The sequence below is a fragment of the Rhodamnia argentea genome, chromosome 7 (genome assembly GCF_020921035.1).
Source record: "Rhodamnia argentea isolate NSW1041297 chromosome 7, ASM2092103v1, whole genome shotgun sequence".
NCBI classification, from domain to species: Eukaryota; Viridiplantae; Streptophyta; class Magnoliopsida; order Myrtales; family Myrtaceae; genus Rhodamnia; species Rhodamnia argentea.
In genome coordinates this window covers 677270-701176 of record NC_063156.1, presented here as the reverse complement: position 1 = coordinate 701176, position 23907 = coordinate 677270, and the positions used below count along the sequence as shown (strand labels likewise).

Genomic DNA, 23907 nt, shown 5'->3' with positions numbered 1-23907 from the left:
TCCAATCCGTCATAATGTTTTGCAAACAATCTCTCTCTCTCTCTCTCTCTCTCTCTCTCTCTCTCATGTGAACATTGAAGTGGTTTCCAGTGGATTGTGGAGTTTGTGCATGTCTTACATCTATCGATGAATGGAGTTCTGCGGGATGGCCTAGGGATGACTATAGTATGTTGTGCAAAGTCCTATGGTCTTTGTGGACAATGTGACAGGATAATGTTTAAATAAAGCTAGTAAATTCATGTCTCGGTACTCGTGGAAGAGGAGCTTGCTAACGACAGTAAAGAGAAGGTCGACCTTCGAAATGTGGGGAGTTGCTTGTTGGGGTCGGTCAGTAGCGACAAACCCGGAGCCACCACCTTGAAATCAAACGACATGGCACCGAAGGTAATGGACAGGGAGCAAGACAGGGTTGTTTGGTTGGTTGGTTTCCTAGTCTTGTCTTATTTACACTAACTTCCCACTTCTATTGGTCCCATGTCCACCTTCTTACATAAACAATGTTTTTCTTCTTCTTTTGGCTTTTCCGATTGACCCATGGGAGCGTTTTACTCGTTCTCTTGTGCTTTGAGATGTTCCCCAATGTGCGTCCAGACTATTCCGCCTTCTGGACCTCGTCTTGCATTTCGCAACGCTAAAATTGCTATATTAAAGACGATATTACCTCAAGATAAGGGTAAACTAACAGGAGATGATAGTTGTACTCTATTTTGGCTCCATTGGTTTCTCGAAAAGTAAATGAATCAGAGCATAGTTTTCTAAAAGTAATCGTTCGTATCATCTAAAATAATTAGTTAACGAAAAATATCTGTATTATCGATAACAATTTACGTCTAAATATTTTCGTGAACGGTAAAAATATTTCTCGTTCATTAAGTTGAAGGTGCAAACAAAGCAGCAAAGGGCCCGGGGGGATGCACCGGTATTTGGGGCATGGTCTCATTAGCTCTGTTACAAAACTTGCTTTCCAACCATATATCATACTTGGAAGGAGCGAAAAGCATTTTTGTAAGCAATACAAACAATTGCATTTAAAAAAATATGTTTTCTATCATTCCTTTTCGTGAATATACGAAGGCTTAAAATGATAAAGATTTATCTGTTAATTTCATTCTCTCCTCATTTTAACCTATTCATTTTACAGAGGTATGTAAGGAACATGTCGGGCCAACCTCTCTCTAGACACACACACGATAAGACGGCCTTCATTCCATAAAATACCATCCACTAATTACGTACGGTTAATTAGTCAACACAACATGTGTCCACAACAAGGCCTAGCTATTCCCTATTGCACATGCAAGGTAGAAAACTTTTCACATCTTGCCATTGTCAGCATCAACCTTTTTGCAAAGAGCCTCTGGACAACTAAAAGGCACGACACTTTTCTGCCTTGTCTTTTACTATAATCATATTAAGAGGCATTGAGGTGTGGACTGGAGTGGACTATTTTATGGTCAACAAAGCCTATTTCTCACATGAATGAAAGTGCCCTTATTCGAAACTCCTTTGTCACATTTATATATAGAAATCAAAGCGATGGTTAGAAGGGGGAAAGAGGCATATATGCTTTGTCTTCCTCTCAGAGCCCGAGATCTGGAGTTACAGAAAGCTTCAAACGAACCCATTGTCTTCCTACTTATATCCTTCATCTGTTGGTTGCCCTCTTTTCATAGCTTCCGCATACGTGAAGTTGATCATGTCCTCCGCCGTTTGTTTGCTCATGATACTTCTTTTATGTCCTCGAATGCATGCATCTAATGCTCGCCTTCTTGGAGCCGATGCCGGTGGGAGAAAGAGCCCTCATTCTTTTAGCGAGGTAAAGTGTTATGATTCATACGTGTGTGATTTCGAATGTTAGCTAGCACAAAGACAAACAACTCATATCATAAACCATGTCGCCGTCCACCACATCGACCCCCAAACTCGTATGATACTTCCACACACTTGGTGTGTGATCGGTAATCAAATTATGTAACATTTGTTTCGATCTCGTTCGGCGAGTTGAAAGCATATCAGCGCTATACAAGCAAGAACGTCTCATTTCTTGGCTTTTTATAGTGCATTGTAAGAGCAGTGCTGACGCTTGTGTAATTCAATCATGCAGGTAGCAGAGAAGGCTAAACTAATGATCCACATCGAAACACATCGGGAAGGAGTAACAAAAGCAAACGAGAAGTATCGCAAGACATCAAGCGCTAAAGACGTCGCCACGGTAGATGTCCTGGACCGCATGGCCACGGAAGTGAAGCACGGAAAGAGAATGGTTTCAGGCACCACGATGGGACGCCATTTCGATACTTCTCCCGGTCTCTTCTCCGATTATTCCCGACCAAAGATGCGGCCGCCTTCTCACAACTGATTAGCTGATGGTTTTTGCTCCGCTAATCGCACTAGCACAGTTGCACTGTAGTTTAGAAGCTACATTAACCTTCCATTAATCTCAAAATATACTTTTCAGGTAGGTCTTTTGTCCCTTTTTTTCCCGTTGTCTGTAGAGACGCCGTTTTGAGAGAGAGAAAGTGATAGAGCCACGAGAGGTGGCTCACGGCTTTTGGATACTAATTCTTCGATAATGCACGAACATAGTTTTTTCCCTCGACTTTTTTTTTTTTTCCCCTTTCTTTGGGGGGTCGGAAACCCTTGTTTCTCCTTTTGTTATGGTGATTATACATGATAGCCATCGTACGTCGAAGGTTGTCTCTCCGGAACAAATATTTAGACAGGTACAGTGGCTGCGTAAGCTTTTCTTTACAAGTAAAAAAAAAAAAAAACAAGAGTAATTGACGGCTTATAATCAAAACTTATGAATATGATTGACTAGATGCAATTCGTAGTCACATAATCAACTTCAAAATGGACGAGCACCTTTGTTAAGATATCTGGCTTGCACGACGAAGGAATGACGACGGAGGATGAGATCCATCATTTCAAATTACGATAACGACACAACAAGTTTTAACTATTGATGTCCATATTACGAAATGCTCACATTACGAAATGTACGTACATAGCTAAACGTGTGCACGTACGACATGAACAGAGCTTATTATACAACCCATCTAAGACGCTTCCGGTTAGAGAATACGGGAAAAAGGCAATTCGAGATTTTGTCAACGAGAGAAAAAGTGGGCATCACTTAGAATTGATCCTTATTTTTTCCTAATACAGTCAGTAAAACAAGACACAGGAAGCACCCGAATCGAGAAAGATGTCTCCCTAGTTACCAGCAGCTTTTGACCACATTCTCCAACAAAAAGCAGCAATTCAAGCACCCTCCGTCGTGTCGCAAATGCCCATGATCCAATTAATAAAATTTCAAGATATTTGTCCAAAAAGTTCTAAATTGATCGCACGATGATCAATTTAATTTTAAATATTTTAATTGTGCTAATTTAATTGTAAACATTTCAACTGTGTTAATTTATTCATAAATCTTTTGAAGTTTTGCCAATTTACTTCTAAACATAAGTAATTAGCCGAATTGACTATATCGACAAATCGTCAAAATGTTTAAGATTAAATTGAAAAATGGTCAAAATTTTTAAGACTAAATTGATAAATCGTCAAAAGGTTTAGGGCTACATTGATACAATTAAAAGATTTAGAACTGAATTGATCGCCGTACAATAGATTTAGGACTTTTTGGACAATTTTCTCATGGAACTTCTGCGGCGGACTCCATACGTATTAACGGCAAATCTTCTCATGCCGGGCTCAAAGTTGCATATTGGGCCGAGTTTGAATTACAAGGAGAACCATATTTGGGCCCAAAAGGCTTAGAAAGCGCGCCAACAGTCCAGCTCGACTATCCGTCAACCGTCGCGCATCCTGAATTCGTAACCGCCTCCTCCACGTAACCTTCCATCTCCCGCCTAAGAAACCTTCAAAAAATTATACAAACGCATTGTCAAGTGACGCTCCAAAGCCTCGTCGACGAGCGGGGACAACGCAGGCATGACGAAGCGATACTTCATGTTGCAGAGAAAGCTCGAAGACGCCGAATCCGAACTCAAGCCCGTCTTCTCTCTCCCCGCCTCCAGCACCCCGTCCCGCCAGTTCCTGTCTCACTGCATCCGGCAGCGCCTCCTCTTCCTCCACAACTTGCTGTCCGCCGAGTTCGCCTCCGATCCCAAGCGGCCTCAGCACCTGCACCACGTTGCCCGCCGGCTCACTGATCTTGAGTCCACATTCCGTGCCTGGGACAGCGGTGAAGACGAAGACGTGGTCGGCCCAGCCGAGGATGTCTCCGTGTGCTCGTGCACCGAATCGTGCCTCCGCACCGACGACAACGACGACGGGGGAGAAGAGAAGGAGGATCCGGTGGTCCATGAGTGGCCCGATTTGCTGGTTGCTGAGGAAGGTGACGGACCGGCGAAGGGATTGGAGAGCGAGGAGAGAGGAAAGGACGGGAGAGAGAAAGCAGGGGAGAAAGGGAAGTTGCGGAGGGTGGTTCACATGGTCGGCGGCATGGCGGTAGTCGGCGCAGTGGTTGTGGCTATGCTCTCCGGCTTTGTTCTTCGTCATCTCGATCGTCGGGGCGCTTTCATGGTTACCCCCACGTAGAAATGTAAGCATATACTAAACTGACTTGTTCGCGCGTGTGTGAACGAATTGCTCGAGGATTATCATTGTAAATTTTTCACCGAGTATGAACAATGACTATGACTTCAATGCAGCATTTTATACTCATGGATCAATCACGCTGCACGAGCAGCTGTCACGTTATCGACATCGAATCCAATCGGGAAACAATTACTTAGAAATTTTTTTTCTTTTTGTCCAACAACTATGGTTATCCTAACCCTCCCACGCCGTCAGTTTTTGAAATGCTCGCCATTTACGAGTTACAATTAGACTCGTAAATCAATTATGTGGGTCAAGTCGGATCGAAAATGTTCGCCATTTACGAGTTACAAATATAATGATCCATACCTAATTCATACAGGACTCGAACCATATTCTTAAAACACTTTCATATTTAACCTACTAGTCGGGACGGAATGCACTGACATGAGCTACTATTGCTTTCTTCTTCAACGTCCTTAACTCGGGACTGCTTGAAGCTCTGAGTCGAATAATTGGAATGAATCGAGCCCAAAAGCAGGAACAGCCCGGGCCATATCTGGGCTTTTTTAGTTGGGCCCGTATTGCTTTCCACAATTAATTTAGTATTCAGATTAAGACGAGCAATTAGAGATCATGGGATTTGGAAAAGAATCCGACGAGAAGATTCGGGCAAAGTCTTGAGATCGGTGTTAAGGCGAAGGAGATTTGTTAATGCGAGTAAGTAGCAACCTTCGATGTCAGACAAAGTAAAAGAACTATTTCATCAGTTTTCGCGAACTTTGACTTCGTACTGACCGACAAAATGTGTGACAGCTCCGCCTCTGGATCCGGCTGGTCGCCAGATGCTTCTGTTATTCTTGAGAGGCTATCGAGAATAGTATAAGGCTCTACGCTCCTCGCAAGTGGAACAATAGTTTAACTCGAACGAATGAGGAAAAGCAAAATGGGAAGATTGTGGTTTTGAAACACGCATCTTTTAATTCGGAAAACAGTGTTTACTTGGAAGAGATTTAATTAGTAATTACGGAACGAGCGACGCGAGAAGGTGAAAGTACCTGAACAAATACTCTATAACTAAGATCCGCGTGTTTCACGGAAAATGTGACATTTCTAGAAAGGAAAAAAATTTGGAGAAATGTTATTTCTCAGGAAAATGACAATACTTTTCGGTATTTAGATAAGACTTCAAAATGAGGTAGAAAATACTTTTCGTCATTCCGTAAGAAAAACCAATTTTCTTAAATAGACATACGCTATTCGTGCGCTAGTGACTTGCTCATGGGTAGCCGAAGAACCCGAGGTAGGCTCCAAGTCTCAAACCCAGATCCCCGACTTCCTGGCACCGTGACCTCGGTCCATGGAGGTCGGGCCCAAGTCCCCGGCGCTCAGGCCTCGGTAGGACCCACGTTGGCCTCAAAAGTTAAGAGGCTGAATTAATCAAACCTTGCTGACTCATGTCTTGCCTGGCAATAACTAAGAATTGCCATTGGGACCGTTGGGCGTGCATGAATTCGCAGTTTCATTTAATGAAAAACGCACATTTTGACTTTGCTACTAAGGAAGCACGATTCTTATCTTCCCACCTAAAGCACATGAAACTTTAAAAAAAATTGAAAGACTTAAAATTTCGGACCAGCCCATTTCCCGAGGACCATTTGGACAGCAAGTTGTATTGCACCTAAATAACGTTGTTGCATGCATTATGATACTCGAACGTCTCTTGAGATTAGTTTATTGATTGTTAATATTATCTCCTTGTTTGTAGAGCAAAATGACTCGCGACCGATGCTTAGTCCACAAGCCATTCAATCCAATGTCACATGCACCCAATCATGCACTATTGGAAGACCAAGTCGTGAGTATTGATTAATCAACTGATTGATTAATTGACGCGATTTGAATAGGTTTCTTGTTAGCTGGAAAAAAAATGAATAAAAAATGTGAACGCTTCAGCAAATTTGGAGTTAGCAGATTCCTCTCATTGATAATGGTAATCTCTCAGTCCAACCCGCAAAATTCCCACAAATCATCATCGACCTTGGAAGTTTATCCCTCGTGTGTCGGGTTTGGGTTTTGACTCCTTTGTAGTTACTGTTAGGATTAGGCGCCCAAATACAACAAAATAGAGAGTAAGGCGAGAAAGAGAAATTGAGATATAAGGTTTATCATGGTTCACAACTAGGGCTACATCCACCAGATTATTTCACTGTAATTTAGCACCTCCAGCCTATTTGGTTGCAACTCTTAATTACAAAAACAAAAAATTATATGTAACATTAATTAGTGCCGAGCTCAAACCCAAGTTACATCCAACGAAATTCTCGTGTCTTTCTATCGATAGAGAGTATGAACCATATTTGAACAGTTACTTCATCTTCGTTTCTAGCAAAAATTTAATTAGAACTAGTAAAATAATTAAACCGTGAATGCTCGAAGGTCTAATTGGTTGAATAATGTCATTAATTTAGGTTAAGTTAATAGATGATACGTTGGCATTTGCTCCCGCTTGTCTACATTCTATCGGCAACTACTCCACGTGCACCCTTCAATCCCATTAGCATCCGACAATTTGTTCCTTGTCCTTTTCAGGCAAGGAGGATTTGAGACGCTTTTGGTTTCTTGCTGTGATCCAACATAATTCAATGCTGCTGCATTTATTTAAATAACCTAAACTTGCACGTCTCGGCTGGGGTCATAACGGGGGCGGTACTCCCTCACCAGCGACGTGTTCACTCACAATAAAAAATTTTCAAAAAAATCTTAATTTATTTTTATATTTTTACCAATTCAATCATAAACAGTTTAAATTTATCGATTCGATTTTAAATCTTTTCACTTTTTGCCAGTTCAATCATATTAGATGGAAATCGCTAACGTAGATCTGCGTGGTACCGCTGGTGCTAGCACGGATAATTTTGAATAATAATTATATATTTTTTATTAATTTTTTTCTTTTTTATATTTTTATATTTTTATTTTCCTTTTTTTTATTTCTTTTTTCCTCCAGCATCAGTCGAGGTTTGCCCCGCGAGGGTAGCCCCCACTGGTGTCGAGCAACCCTCACCAAGGACTGTCCTCGCCTAATGCCAAAGAAAAAGGAAAAATAAAATCAGAAAAAAATATTAAAAAATAAAAATATTTTTAAAAATTATCTACGTTAGTAACGGCGATGTCACGTAGGACGGCCGTCGTCCATGTCAATCATTTCTGGCCAATAGGACTGAATTGTCAAAATATGAAAAATTTTAGGACCGAATCAACGAATTTAAAAAGTTTAGGACTGAATTGACAAAAGTATAAAAGGTTTAAGACTATTTTTAAACAATTTCCCTGGCGCACACAAGTTCATACAATAGAACAAAAGTGACATGTGGTATGGACGTCATTAACAAACATTGAAAAAGAAATCGTATAATTTACTGTACCATTCGAAGATTTCATTCTATCAACAAATTACATGTTTAATACCACAAAAAATCTAAAACTTATAAATCCGTGACCCAAAACTAATTTTTGGGTCACGAAAAATAACAAAATATACATGTGATACATTTACCCTCCGTTAGTTCTCTTCAATCTTTATAATGAAATTGTTGATTTGGATGACACATGACATAACTATAATTTGGCAAGTAAAAGGGTAAATTTATTTGTTCGCCTATGTTTTTGACAAAATAAGGATAATGGTCTTCAAATTATTAGGCTCTATGAACTAAACTCCACAACTAGTAGAATGTCTTATTAGATATGCCCGAAAATCTATCTATTGATCCCCCCGGATTTTCACGTGACTCGCTAAGTCAACTCAATTATTGTCATGTATCATTCAACTCAGCAATTTCATGGTAAATCTGACGGAAGCTAACGAAGGGTAAATGTATTACACGTATCCAATTTGGGGTTTTTGGTAACCTAAAACCAGTTTACAATAAATCTGTTACATGTGTAACACTTTAAATTTTTTTCATGATATTAACTCTAAATTAGAAAAATTCCAATTCGCATGATAACATCTTTTATTCAAAGCTATTGCAGGAAGAAACATTTGAACCATGCATTTACCGGGCTACAAACCATTACATGTGGCCCTCCTTACCCTTAAGTGTTCAATAGGAAATAACTCAAGTTTTCAGGACAGGAACATGAAAAAAAATTACCCAAAAAATCCTAAACCAATTATATTTATGTTAATTTAGTCATAAATCATTTAATTTGGCCACTTTAGTGTTAAACCTTTCAACAATTTACCAATGTAGTCTTTTTGATTAATTTTGATCGAAAATTGGTGAGTTGGACGCTTGCCATCCTACGTAGCACCGCTGACCCCGACATGAATTTTTTAAAAATTTCAAATTCTCTTTTTAAAATTTTCTACATTTTTTTCTTTTATTATTATTAAGGGATGACAAAGGTCGCCGGCCATCGGTTGAGGCTCGGCAACCACGGTCGGCCACTAGGCAAGGGCGATGACATAAGCTACAAGTCCTTGCCAGCTGTGGCATGCCTAGCTGTGATTGAGGATCACGAACCTCGCTAGCGGACAGCAAGGTTGCATTGGCCTCAACTGGAGGGGAGATCGTCGACGCTTAACAATTAACAAAATAAAAGAGAGAAAAGAAAAAAATCTCTAAAGAATTCAAATTTTTTTTAAAAAAAAAATTCCACTTCAGCGTTCCAACGTTCACATCATCGGTTTCCAATCAAAATTGGTCAAATGGACTATATTGACAAATTTTCAAAATGTTTAGGATTAACTAGCCTAATTAAAATATTTAGGACAGAATTGGTGCAAGTGTAATTGATTTATGCCTTTTTTGGTAATTTAAAAAAAAATTATTCGTTCGATGGAATGGATCCTGAAACGTAAAGTAAAAAAATTCTTAAAGTTATTAAATGGAGGGTGCAAAACGTGTGTGTATGTATATAAATTCCATTAAAGGACAAACGTTGTGCTTCAAAGTGAAAATCATAACTATATGAAGCAAGTGGAGCGAGACCTGTCGACAATTTCAACTTATTCAGAGGAGGCCCGAGCCATTTTGTCCAAACTCATTTCACCAAAGTCGTTTGCTTCCCCTGCATGCCATTACTGATCACCTAACACCCATTTCCCCCCCTTTCGCACCCTTTTTCCCTTGGATTCCTTTGGAAGGTCGATCGATGAAACTCCTCAAATCGAACTTCAAAGAGGGCATCTTCATCGTTGGGATAAGCCCGCGACTTCGAAGCAAGTAGCGGATTGGATTAAACCCAAAATTTGGGGGTTTTGCACTATTTCAAGTATATTTTTCACAAAAAAAATCACGTTTCTAGATGCAATTTGTGTCATAGACCCTAATTCTAACTTCAATTTTAAGAAATTTGGCCGTTTTGCCAGGTCGTATGGATCCGACCCGGCTACCTGTCTTCGTCCCCGTTACCATTTCGTGCGCAGATCCAAGGCAGAGAGGAGGAAGCCATTTCGAAGACCATTTGATGCACGCCCAGATTCCCGATCCGATGGCCGGACGTCATCCGACACCGCCATGCCTTCTGGCACGTGACTTGACGTCGCGCACGTGAGGTTGAACAGTCGAGGACCCCCTCCCCTGAGCGCTCAGATTTTCGTCGATCGGGTATAACAGATTGGATAGGTTTTTCAGTTGTGGGAATTCCCATTCGGTTACGAACACACAACGGACGTAAGGACTAAGGAGAGGAAAAAAAAAATCTCTGCTAGGGCTCTGGGAAACGCCATTGACGAAGGTGGGAGCCGAAGCTTCGAAGCTTTGGTTAGAGTGATCCAGAGCAAGCCAGGCTGCAAGATTGAGTGTGCAAGCTTCACAAAGTCGGGACGAAGCTTTTGAACTCAGTCAGGCGCCGTTTCAATGCCGGAAAAGGTGAGCCCAGTTTCAGTCCGCCCGAGCTCGTGTTAATGGCAACTCATGATTTAGTCCATGATTCTTGGAGCTTTTTGATCCAGATTACTCCTCATGCATCACTGACATTGAATCTATGCCTTTTTATGCGTTTTTGTTGCACGAAAACCACTAAGTCAACCCCAAACCCGATAACCTATCTCGAGCTCGTGGGTTAGTTACGCACGAAATGGAAGTTTCGCGATCATCAAGTATTCCTTAGACGCTGTTTGATGATTTGAATGGCTTGTTTCGCGCTAGAAACGGTTAAGACGAAACTTTGCCGGAGATTAGCTTCTGTGAGAGCATGAACAAGTAGTTTAGAGTATGCTCTTGACATAAAATAGACATATGTTGATGTAGAGATGCGGAGGATCAGATTGGTGTAGAGACTGCAAAGTTTCGGGCAGGTTTTGACGTTGGAATGAAAGTTCGGACAAGGTGCCGGCGATTCGCTCTCCGGCGTGCAAGTTGACTAGTCAACCTTCACCACGTGGCGTCCATGTCAGTACAGTCGGTTCAAATCAATTTTTAGGAATAAAAAATTATAAGAAATTGATCCGACAGTGGAGATGGTGCCACGTGTCGTGATATGAAATTTTCGAAAATAAAAATCATTTTTGAGAATTAAAAATGATTTTCACAAAATTAAAAAATATTTTGTGATCATGTGGCTCGAGTTTGGCCACGCATCATGATTTCGATTTTCCATCATTTTTCTGAAATTAAAAAATTCAATATCCGATCGGACAGTCGAGATCTCGCCGCGTGGCATATTTTGCGGTGTCTGTTTAAAATGGACAGGAAATTGGAAAATAAAAAAATAGAAAAATTTTGAAAATTCAAATAAAAATTGCCTAAACAGCGTCATTTTGGTCGTGGGCGGACACTGGGCCTGTACGGTTTGGGTCGGAAGCTCGCGAGGCGTGGGCCGGGTCAACCTGACCTGGTCCGAATAATATTTTTGAATAAAAAAGTCATAAAATGATTTAAAAAAATAAAAAAATTGGAAAATTCATAAAAATTCTAAAAAAAGTTGGAAAAAATCAGAAAAAATTCCAAAATTTTTGAAAAATCTCAAAAATTAAGAAATGGGTCATTTTGAGTGGTCAATCCTATTTACGGTGATGTCGCCTTCTGATTTCTCTTGAAATGACGATTTTGTCTCTCATGGGCAAATCATTCCAGAAATCTAGAAAAATTTCGAGAAATCTCCAAAATCAGGAAATGGATCATTTCAGCTGGCCAATCACATTTTCGGTGGTTTTTCTCTCCTGTTCTTTTTGAAATGACAATTTTGCTCCTCATTGGCAAATTGTTCTGAAAATTTCAAAAAATCTCAAAAATTAGGAAATGGGTCATTCCATCTAAGCCAATCCTATTTTTGGTAGTTTTGCTATTCCGTTCTTTCCAAAATGATGATTTTAACCTCATAGGCAAATCGTTGCAAAAAATCTTGAATATTAGAAAATGGGCACATTTAACTAGCCGATCCTATCTCTGAAGATTCCGGTTCCAAATCTTTCCCAAAAGGATAATTTTTCCCCTCATGAGCATATTGTCTTCAAATCATCCCAAATCTTTTTCAAAAATGACAATTTTGCTCCTTTTGGCAAATTGTTTCCAAATCTTCCCAAAGTCCTTCCAAACACCAAACACCCACTCTCCGAGCCATAGGGGATTTACTAAAGATGCCATGTATCGATTTCATGTGTTTTATCCGCATGACCTAGAACCTTGTTTTACGCATTTATTTTTACTGATTGTGATTGATAAGCTAGATACTCCCGTCTGCATGAACTTCTAGGTTCTAGATCTTACTCTTTCAAATCATATGCATGAAATCTATAATTAGGAAAATTATTCAACTTAGATACCGAAAAGATATTAATGGTAACATTGACGTAACTAAATCCCCGTTCTCAAATCTCTGATTTCGTATGAGTCGTGCGACTTCTCCCATCACCCGACGAGATTTTCAATCTACATTTTCCAAATATTGATGGCAACTATGAAGCATATATACTTACGCACATGTCATCCAACCATGCACCAAAATTCGAAATCGTCTTTAAATTCTGCCATCGTGCAAGGTGAGGATTTGAGAGAGTCCAAATCAATCTATGAATCACTACAAATCCTTAGAAATCGCTTATCATCCCTAAACTCCTTTGACAGGGCCGCGACACCCACTTCACGGAGAAGGCTGAATATCACACGACAAGTTATGTAAATCTATAAATAAAGTCGTACCATACTTTCATTTAATGAAGAGAATCTGATATTAAAAGAGTCAGACTTCTCTGTTCCTTTTCGGGCCCTATTGATTGATTGACCCCAATTTGTTTTCTCAGACGAATCAAAGTCTATCCAAATTCAATATGTGGGGCCCACCTCAACCTGTTCGGATGGAATAGTATTGAAAATGTTGCCAACTAAGCACAGTTTACCGGATCCCCCACCGTCCATGCGAGGAGCGACCCTAAAAGCATCGACGGCTGGTGATTGTGCGGTCCCGTGTGCGGGTGCACAGGTGATGACTGCCTCCCCGCGTTCGCGACTGTGGTGGGGGCCCGGGTGGCATGTGACGCCTTTGCGGGAAATGTGGACGTTGGGAAAATCCAGAACGAGCGAGACGGCGAAATTCGAGCGCTTTTGTGTTGTACTGTGGGCTTGACTTATTGGGTGTCCCCGTCACCTCTCTCTCTCTTCCCTTCTCCATTTCCGAAGCTGACCTGGAACAGCCGGTAATAACGAATGGGAAGGCAGAAACTCTCGGGAAGGGAGGGAAATCAAAGGCAACACATGAATACTCCCAATCAATGCTTATAATTATTTTTTCTTTTCTTCTACAGCTAGGAAAGATTATAATAACCACTAAGCCCGACCACCGTTCTCCAAGAAAGATAACAGAAGTAAGCACTGCAGAGTTTGAACATTTTCCAAAGGAAGAGAAATCCAAAAGTGCACTTACAATTTACAAAAAAATAAAAAAGGCACTCGCGAAAAGTTATTATTGTCATTTTAAAGTCATTGAAAACTCGGTGTAACTTAGCGTCGGGAACATTTGAAAGGTATTACTCTATAAGATTGATCTTTAGACCTTGTGCATAAAAAGTAAATCGTTTGAGAGTCTTCCTTTCTTGTATATACAACAATACTATGTTTATGGTAATTCAGTAAAGGAATGTGTATATAAGAAAATTAAAGAAGAGGTCGTTGTCTTTTGATTTACAAAACAATAAAATCCACCTTCCAACCCCTTCTATTTTTCAACGATGATAGCTAGAAATGAATCCGACAATCATGTGGGGAGGTGGGCTTTCCAATGGCATGATTGGACATCCAAGATTCCAAGTGACCGATAATGTTCCTTTCATTAAACAAATTTCATTTCCAATCAATCAAATTTTGGCCCAAATAATCTTTGTGTATATATATATTTTATGCCGAGGCCAAGCTGTGTAGATATTCCACGTTGTCATTAGCAAATGTCAAACTAAATTTTCAGAAAGGGCTTCGAAATTATTGTTCAATGATTAACATCCCGACCCAAAATTAAAACAAAAAGGCCTTATTACGGCGAAACGGGTGTAGCCGGTAACCGGTTGACGAGTCCAGCAATTTTCCAACCGAGCCGTTTTAGGGCAACCGCGTGAAACCGTTTTCCACTCTCCTTCTTCAGTGCACGCAGAAAGTGAGAGAAAATTCCTACAGTCTCTCTCTCTCTCTCTCTCTGCAGATTTCTCTCTCGTTTCGACGATGTAAGATCGTGCCTGTTCAGCTTCTTCATTGATTTTCGACGTTGCGAGCACAAGCTCCTATGGCCCTGCTTCAGCTCTCTCTGTTTCGTTTGGTCCACATTGCTCTGCTCTGGGGCATATGTTTGGCTGCTGATCCTTTCGTCTCTTACGATTTGAAGCTCTCTTACCAGACCGCGTCGCCGCTCGGCGTTCCTCAACAGGTCAGTTCATGTATCCACTCTCTACTCTGCATCTGCCCTTCATTTGATTTGAGAAAACTGTTGGAATTTCATTTCCAATGGTGCTCGACTGTGAATCTCTGCCGAGCGGGTACAACATTACACCGCAAAGGAAATGTCGCCTTGATACTGCTTCTGCGGTGATATTTGTTCGGTTCATCCGTCTATACAACATTCTTTCTTTTTGGTCCTCGCGGAGGTTTCTGACGAGGTAGGATTACAGCGTGTCAATCGTGTTTCTGTAATTAGACCAAAAAACAACAAATCGGCGTTCTGTAAGGAAAGTATCTTGAAAACGCGGAAAAATGCCCGCGGGGGGGGAGGAGGCAGGCACTGTCTCGTGAAATGGCGATGTGGTTTTATTTCTCTGTTCCTTGTTTTTCATTTTTTTTTTTCCTTCTGTTTGCTTCACACATGAACCACGAGTAATACTGTCTGCATGTATAGTTCGACTGACGGATGCAGTGAAAAATTAGCAGAAATCAGTCCTGAGAGGATACATGGTCGAATCTTGAAGAGAGAGAAATTAGAGGGGAGTGAGGGAGATTTATCTCCCCAGTATGATTTGATTTTCTTAAAACTGGAAGGGATTGGAGGTAACTGGATACAATGACTTGCGTAGGAACTCTCAACACATCCATAGTTCTTCAATAATATCCTTTACCTTGACCCGTATTTGTCTACCAACTAAGCAGCCAAAGTTTATCTTTGTTTGTTCTTCCTTTTCTCTTTGCAATCGCACCAATTGTTTCTCTATATGCTGCTTTTGTTGCAATCGCCAATTAACTTTGTACAATTCCATGGTTTTTGTGTTCGTTACTCCTCTGTCATTGATGTGGCGGGATGGGTCAATGGTTATCTACTTGATTTGCATTTTGATTTTCTACTCAGGATCTGAGTTGGGTTACAATTTTCCCATCATCATCTTATCTTTAATGTGCTTTCTCGAGTCATGTGCTAGTTAGTCACATATAAAGTTCTACTACTAGCTTTGAACTTAGCTACGTTTGAGCAACTTCATGGATCTCATCATGGTTGATTGCAGGTTATAGCAGTTAATGGGAAGTTTCCTGGCCCCCTTATCAATGCTACCACTAATTACAATGTTGTTATAAATGTCCATAACCAGTTGAATGAAGAGCTTCTCCTGACATGGTAGGTTTTTACCTAGTTTGTTTTTTCCTATGTTTTCATTTGGTCCAAAATATTTCTTTAGGGAGAATATATGAGGCTGTTTGACTCAATCATATGACAGGCCTGGAATAGAAATGCGACATAATTCATGGCAAGATGGTGTCCTTGGGACAAACTGCCCAATCCCTCAAACATGGAACTGGACCTATCAGTTTCAAATGAAGGATCAGATTGGCAGCTACTTTTACTACCCATCTCTTAATTTGCAAAGAGCATCAGGTGGCTTTGGTCCAATCATCATCAACAATAGGGATATTATTCCTATTCCTTTTGCCCAACCTGATGGAGACATCATATTGATGATTGGTGATTGGTATACACGAAACCATACGGTTAGTTTCATGTTTTCTTCCTTTTGTATTTGCATGCGGTGTGAACTTATGCTCTGACTCCATAGTATATGTCCATTTCCTTATTTGTTGCTAAGAGCTGGTCACTGAGAATAAGAAATGATCATGTTTCTCAGGCATTAAGGGCAGCCCTGGATGCTGGAAAAGACCTCGGGATGCCTGATGGGGTTCTCATAAATGGAAAGGGGCCCTTTAGATACAATAACACACTAGTATCTGATGGCATAGCATACGAAACTGTTACTGTTGATCCAGGTAATCTTCTCTTCGCGCCTACTATATGGTATATGGTCAAATATGCTATTTGTTGTCCTTTCCCCACTCTGCTCCGCACCATGTCCAACTGCTTAGCAAAAATCATTCGTCCCACTCTTCATTATGGGAAAAATCCCCTTTGATGCAAGCATCTATTCCCTATGAGGTTCCTACGCAAGTCGAATCGAAATAATTGGTGTTGGTTGTTCGTCTAGGATTATGATTGTGTATCCTGCCCAAACGTACGGACGGCTAGACTTTGAGAAATATTTTGTTGGAGATGAAATGTCAAGTAGATAGCATGCCACTTTGGGTTTAGTTTTCACCTTTTGTCAGAACTTGCATATGCCAAGACTTGCCTTCCATTTACATTTTTAGAAATGAACTGAAATAGATTGCGGGGATATTTTTTTTTTTTTTTTTTTGGTGACCCAGGGAACCCTCGCACGGCCGGCAGCCGGGGTAAACCTTGGGGGCAACACGTGCTAGCCACCACACACGTGCCACCGGTTAAGTCACCCCGCAACGCCCCCGGGATTCGAACACTCGACCTTTTGCGAGAGGAAGAGTGCACGAATCAGCGGCGCCACCCAGGTGGGTGGTTGCGGGGATATTATTCATATTCATGAAAATGTTAAAGAAAAGAATTGAACAAACACCGGCATAGGGGATTGTGATGGATCATATGTTACTTTATAGTTTGAATCTTCTAATTGTGTATCTGGTTTGTTAAGTTGGTCGCAGGTCATCTTTGATCTCTTTTCTGCTGGATAATCTGAGATATCGAAACATTAATGATCCTCGACATGATTTGGCCAAAAAAACTTAGCCTTGAAATTTTATTTTTCAGGAAAAACATATCGCTTCCGAGTGCACAACGTTGGGACGTCGACTAGCTTGAACTTTAGGATTCAGAATCATAATTTGCTTTTAGTGGAGACAGAAGGCCATTACACAGCGCAGCAAAATTATACGAGCCTAGATATCCATGTTGGCCAATCCTACTCTTTCTTAGTAACAATGGATCAGAATGCCAGCACTGACTACTACATTGTGGCAAGTGCTAGATTTGTGAATGAATCACTCTGGCAGAGAGTCACAGGTGTGGCCATCTTGCACTATACTAACTCAAAAGGACCAGCAACTGGCCCTCTACCTGACCCACCTAATGATATCTATGACAAGTCCATGTCTATGAATCAGGCAAAATCAATCAGGTACTTTTTCATCTGTTATTGATCTAGGATCGACTTATTCTAGATGATTAGTTATTGATACAATTTATATTGAAACTACAATGAGCATCTTTAATAAATCAAGTTTGATTCCATGTGATGCTGAAACTTTTGCATGGAGTCAGTTTTAAATCCTTATGTTAATGGAGTTGTTGAGGCAATTAGCATGATAATTGATAAGTTCATTTTCAGTTTTTTGAGTACTGAAATTCGTGCAAATTTGCTTACTCAACAATGAATGAGCAGACAAAAAATATGACAGGCTTCCGGTCATGGCTATGCATTAAGATGCGACAGGCTTCTTGTGCATGGTGCATAAAAATCATTGCAGGAATTTCAAGTTGTCGTTTTTTGTTGAGCAGGCAGAATGTTACTGCAAGCGGAGCTCGCCCTAATCCACAAGGGTCTTTCCATTATGGTTCAATCAATGTGACTGATGTATACGTGTTGCAGAGTGTTCCACCAGTGACAATCGATGGGAAGCTTAAAGCCACATTGAATGGTATCTCATTTATCAACCCTGGAACGCCTATAAGGCTTGCTGACCAGGATAATGTGAAGGGAGATTATAAACTTGATTTTCCAAGTCAGCCCCTGGATCGACCACCCCAGGCAGATACATCTCTGTTAAATGCCACCTATAAAGGTTATATAGAGATAATATTGCAGAACAATGACACCGTGATGCAGAGCTTTCATGTGAATGGTTATTCATTTTTTGTGGTTGGGTAAGCTTTTCTCTTATTCCTTTTACGTATGATAAATATTTTTGTGCTGAACTGCAGATCAAATATGTTAATGTTTTTTTTCCTGAATGTATTACGACTAGTACTAATGAAATAATATGAAAGCTCTGATCTACATTTTCTTGAACTTTAGTGACTGCCCATTCCTCGTATGCTTTTCAAAAAGTTACGAAGTGAAGGCTTAGTAGTATTTTGACCACTAGTGAAGATAACTGTTTGTAAATGGCTTCATGTCATGGAACTGTATGCTCATACATAAAGAGAAGTTCTTTTGTAGTTTATGTAGCCATATTTCTAATCCATCAGAGGTGCAGTTCAAGTTAATTTCTCAAGGACTTTTATGTGCTTTTTCTGTTGAGCTTTCAATTTCATCCATAATTGGTATTGTTCATATGATTGCAGTATGGATTATGGAGAATGGACAGAGAATAGCAGAGGCACATACAATCGTTGGGACGCAATATTCCGTTCCACAACACAGGTTTGTCCGGACTCTACTTCTCGTTAACATAGATTAATAGTATCTCAAAGACTGGGCCGGACAGTTCTATGGCTATGGTAGGTTTTTTTTTTATATTAACCTAGTGAAAAGATGATTCCAGATATGTTCCTTCAACTTAGTGGAAAACGGTCCTTGTCATCAGTTTAGTCGCTTTTTTGAATTGGTTCGTTGTGATTAACTAATGTTCAAGGACTTTTTTTCGCTTCCATCCCTAAAGCTGCTGACTGGGATCTAAGTTGGTTATGAATTCGAATACTTACATGTCTATTTTTGAATATTACTTTAGGTTTGTACAAGAATGTAATTAGTATGCAGACTTAGACAAGTTTTAGAACTGGAAGTTTAGGTTGGTTGATTGTTGTCAAAGTGTAAGTCATGTACCTTGAATTTGTCTCTAAGATGCATCTTCAAGTAATTTAATCTTTCATTTGTATCGAATGAAGGTTTTCCCTGGTGCTTGGACAGCAATCCAGATATCTCTCGACAATCCTGGAGTCTGGAACATTAGAGCTGAAAATCTTGATAGATGGTATCTTGGTCAAGAAACTTACATGAAAATTGTGAACCCTGAAGAAAATGGTCAAACAGAGATGGCACGACCAGATAATGTGCTATATTGTGGTGCACTTCAGTACAAGCAGAAGTATATTTTTAGAATCCTCTCTCTCTCTCTCTCTCTCTCTCTCTCTCTCTTTTAAACACCCATGCGCGTATGCATGCAAGTGCACACGTACTCAGTTTGTATTATTTTTTTGAGACCTTTTTCTCTCACTGCTTCAGGAATCAAAGTAACTCATCTTCAACCTCCAACATACCTGGAGAATTGCGACTGCTGTTTACATTTATGCTGGCACTTTATGTGGCGATTTTCTCTTTCAGCTGACCTTTCATACAATATAAAGAATTCTACAATGCCGTTCTGGAGGTGGCGTAGCTTCCTTCCTTGGTGAAAGAAGAATCCGAGGCTAATTTTTTTGTGCAACTGTTTTTGGATTGAGATATCACATGTTAAGGAGTTTAATTGAATCTTTAGGTGGGCATGCTCTCTCTCTCTCTCTCTCTCTCTCTCTGGGTTGTATTAGGTGATTGGGAATTTATCATTCTTATGTACCTCAAATTTACATGCTGATTTTGACTAACCCATGCTGCACACAATTGATTTTATACAAAATTGTCTATGTTCCTTCTGCAGTCATGGTGCTCAACATGCTTGATGTATTCAGTTCTTGTTGTTGAGTATTATCCTCTATATGTTTGATTTCAACAGGAGCAATGCAGTATACAACACCAGAATTGCCTCTCAAGATGTGCGACTATATGTGTACTCCATACTATTTCTACTCTGTATTGCTGCAAAATAGAACCCTGTTAAATTGGAAGTCCAACTGTAGGCAACTTTACAACTAGAGTTCTCCAGGGACAGAAAACAGACATATGGTTCCTTCGTATCATGTTTGGGTCGACTGGAATTCGGATTCCATTTCATGCATGTTTCCGGTTCTATTTTTTCTGTTTTTCCCAGCCAAATATTCTTTTCTGTTTTAATTTTTGCTGTGATGTTGATGGAAGAGTGTCAGCAGGGAGTAAACTTGTGTTTTAGTGCATGATTGTGAGGCAATTCTTGTAGTGCCTTCATTTCAACGTGCAGGATTCGAAATGTACGCTAAGGAAACAGAGCAAAGAAGAGACTCTCTTCTTTCTTTGCTTCTTGTGAAAAGAATACCAGAAATTTGAAAGTAGGAGAAGTCAGGGAGCTTTTTGACTAATGCAACAGAATCCACAAATCGACAATAATTTGCAAAAGAATTCTAATAGACACAGCACGATATACAGTCAAGAACCAAGGTTCATATAATCATAAAAACAAAGACATGGTCACAATCCGGAAGTGTATGGCACACCAGTCGCAGGTAACCATGATCTGCCTGCTATGAAACTGCTCACGGTGAAACTCGAAGCAGTGGCGGCGCTTGTAATTACATGATAACCGGGCCATGTAACTCGGCTTGTTGTCGAACTTCCAGGTCCAGAGTTCCCGTACTCGCCATAGTACAATGTGTTCCAAACAGAATTACTACCTTCCCATGTGGTCCAACCTGCAGGACTAACTAAAGAGCCGAGATACGTTTTCATGTATACTGTCCTCGAGTATTGCATCCATGGCCGCCCAAGGTATGTTTGGACGCCGTCTGTCGCCTGCAATAGGTCGGTTGAGGCTAGGACTCGTGAATTGTGGATTGAAATTCCCGTGTTCTGAAAGGGGTCGTTGCGCCCTTGAGCCGTTATCACATTGGATTGACCTTGCAATGGCTTCCTAGCGTAGATCAAGCAATTTTGGAAGACGACTGCTGCATTTCCGAAGATGAAGTCTATGGTGCCAAAGATGTAGCAGGACTTGTAAAATTGACGCTGCGAAAGCACCCACAGAGTGTCTTGGTATCCCTGGAAAGCACAGCGGTAGAACACCGAGAGGTCAGATGCGGATCTCAGCGCAACTGCTTGCCCCTTTTGTGGACCTGCTGTGTTGGTAAACGTAATGCCACGAGCTATAAAGCCAACGCCATCGATACCTGCAACCACAATAGAGCAACTTTTATCAATAAAATCTCATTGAAGATTAGAAAGAAAGCATTCTGGGATTTGAATCTTTACCGGCCGTGGCGGAACTATATGTATTGTAACCTCCTCCGACACTTCGGCTGCCTGTGATAATGGTGTTCTTTATGCCATCACCTATCATCAGGATATTGTTATTGTTATTGGCTACCTCTATGTTTTCCCTGTAGAGTCCTCTTTTCACATAGATGATGAATCTTGCAGTTGTGGAGCGCCTTTTTGCAGCAGTATCTAGAGCCGCTTGTATAGTTCGGAAATGCCCCGCCCCGTCTTTGGACACCACGAGATTAGCCTTTATTGTGGAAGATTGCAGTAGTTTCCTATCATGTCTAGACACCCAACTGGGAAATCCTTCTGCATAAGTCTCTGGTTTTTCATCCTGTAGCAAAGCCCCGTTAACCGCCAAACTAACGCTGATCAGCTGCGATAAATTAGTCGACAGGGCCGGCGATATGAAGTCGGAGACATTCAGGTCTTGAAATCCTAATTGGCACGCTTCAATGTTCGTGAGAGCCGTGCTGAGCCATGTTTGCGCGTCAAAGTCGGTGCAGTTTTTATGCACCCCACCTAGGCCTTCCAGCGTCCGGTTGAGCTGACCAACCGTGTTATAATAAAGTTTCGTGCAATCGGACCACACCTGCCGTTGCCTATCAGTTGTGCAATTCTCGCTGAATTGTGACACATGCTTCTGCGCATCGAGGGCTCGGTCCATGGTCACTTCAACCATGATTTGGCGGAACTGCGATCGGTCCCGCGGCGGCGAGCGGTCATGGCTCCTATGACCGACGAAGTAGTTGCATGGCCCCGGGTGCGGTGTGCTGTCGCACCAACGGCTTATGCCATCATTGTTATTGCCCCTAGAGATTGCAGGAGAAGGGAAGGAGAACATGCATATCAGCAAGACTCTGATGATCACATACATCATGGTGCTCTGAAATGTGCTTTGTGGCGCTCTATGAGCGTAACCCGGATCAATATGAAGACGTCTTTGATTAGGATTCGCGACGATGAGTTGGCAAATGGGGAAGATTGCTTGACAAAGGAGAGTGTGTCTATATAAGAGAGGGAACAAATTTGACTTACAACCCTTTTGAGTAGCAGAACAGGTAGTAGCTTTCTTTGTGACTAATGAATCGATCCCAGATTTTAAAATAACGGTTACGAGCTGACTTTTAGGGCGGGCTGAGGAGTACCCGGAGAGGAACATTTGCAAGATATCTGCTGTATGGAAATTGCCAAGTCAATGCACAAGAAAAAAGCAATGTTTAAGAAGCAACTCTTTCTTTAGCTTATGCATAAAGAAAGACAGAGAGAGAGATGGAATATGTGCGGGTTAAATCTCATTTCATACCAATGGAGAGTGATGAGCTCGCAGCTGCTGCTGCTCTGTGGAAGGCATTGATGGAAGATGCGGTTTCGCGACTACATTCGATCTCGAGATCACGCGTGCATGTGCCTTCTGATTTAAGAAAGTGAAAACACGTTACGGGGTCGAGATGCATGTAGACTTTGGGGACACATTAATGTACAAGTAGACTTTGGGGACACATTAATTCACGACATGTTCCTTACTCACGTTACTGTTTTTACTTAATTCCCATTTTTCTCAGAAGGAAGGGCTGCTCCATGTGCTCTTTTATTGGTCAACCACGCAAAAATCACCGCCCAAGTGTTCCTCAGAATAGTTTATAGTATGCAGCCAAATCATGTGAAGCAAGCTAACATCAGCTTTGTTCTCATTAGACTTCTCTTCGACCGACAAAAAGTACGACACTTTTATGTTCACCCACATCTGTTTTCCTTCTAAACACAGTTCAAAACACGTACGTGGTTCTTCATAGATGTTTGTGTAGAGAGTCTTCTTAGGATGATGTTCTTGATACAAGTCCCCTTTTCATTCACCCCCAAGAGAGGACTATATCTTGAATTTAATAGGGCAAGGTAAGATGCAGATCAATGCAGCAGCTACTCCAGATGGGTGGTTTTAACGCCATTAGCGGTCAACTTCCTCTTTAAATTTTCATTTTTTACCTCGAGATTCTTGGTGCTGTTAATTAGCTACACGGTCGGATCTCACCGTATTAGAAAAGAACACACGTATCGGGACGTGCAGCCTCATTCTTTGTGAATGGTATCCCTGCAATTCAGTAGCTACTACACCAGTAGGGCGATGTTGCTTCGGGTGATAAAATATGAAACTAATCTGCTGCACGATGTGAACCAATTCGCATCGAAACATCGTCCGCATCACCCCTTTCTTTATCATTTGTTGGACCGATCGAGATGCAGTCGAGTTACTGCTACATAGACGCAGGTGCGGGTGGCCCAGATCCTAAACAAAGTTGTTTAAGCGAAATGGGATCTCAATAAGTTGTGCCAAAAAATATCACCCGGTGATCAATGTTTTCTTAACTTTTTGCCAAAAATCGCTCACGTAAACACCGGTTATCCTACATGGCACGGTCAGCGTTGACATGATCATTTTTTAAATATTTTTTATCTTTTGTTTTTTTTTTTTTTTTTTTTTAGAGAGGACCGGCGAACCTTGCTAGCACTGGCGAGGG

General features: G+C 40.9%; 2 protein-coding genes across 2 annotated transcripts; one reads left to right on the top strand and one right to left on the bottom strand.

Moving 5' to 3' along the window:
- The first annotated feature begins 27 nt into the window (after positions 1-27).
- LOC115741543 (monocopper oxidase-like protein SKS1) lies at positions 28-19918 on the top strand. Its single transcript, XM_030675516.2, has 10 exons — positions 28-66; positions 14190-14427; positions 15491-15600; positions 15701-15971; positions 16106-16244; positions 17095-17461; positions 17842-18207; positions 18628-18706; positions 19171-19370; positions 19508-19918. Exons 2-10 carry the CDS (start codon positions 14287-14289, stop codon positions 19608-19610), a joined length of 1776 nt encoding a protein of 591 aa, XP_030531376.1. The 5' UTR covers positions 28-66; positions 14190-14286; the 3' UTR covers positions 19611-19918.
- Positions 19919-20407: 489 nt separating this feature from the next.
- LOC115745987 (probable pectinesterase/pectinesterase inhibitor 59) lies at positions 20408-22618 on the bottom strand. The gene is made up of 2 exons (XM_030681661.2): positions 21380-22618; positions 20408-21297 (listed from the first exon to the last, which is right to left on the bottom strand). The coding sequence occupies exons 1-2, from the start codon at positions 22548-22550 to the stop codon at positions 20603-20605; spliced, it is 1866 nt and encodes a 621-aa protein (XP_030537521.1). The 5' UTR covers positions 22551-22618; the 3' UTR covers positions 20408-20602.
- Between the last annotated feature and the right edge of the window lie 1289 nt (positions 22619-23907).

Coding starts and splice junctions, on each gene's coding strand:
- LOC115741543 (XM_030675516.2), top strand. CDS start 14,287: ATGGCCCTGCTTCAGCTCTCTCTGTTTCGTTTGGTCCACATTGCTCTG. Junction 15,601..15,700: donor GAAGAGCTTCTCCTGACATG/GTAGGTTTTTAC, acceptor ATCATATGACAG/GCCTGGAATAGAAATGCGAC. Junction 15,972..16,105: donor GGTATACACGAAACCATACG/GTTAGTTTCATG, acceptor CATGTTTCTCAG/GCATTAAGGGCAGCCCTGGA.
- LOC115745987 (XM_030681661.2), bottom strand. CDS start 22,550: ATGTTCCTCTCCGGGTACTCCTCAGCCCGCCCTAAAAGTCAGCTCGTA. Junction 21,298..21,379: donor ATATAGTTCCGCCACGGCCG/GTAAAGATTCAA, acceptor TTGTGGTTGCAG/GTATCGATGGCGTTGGCTTT.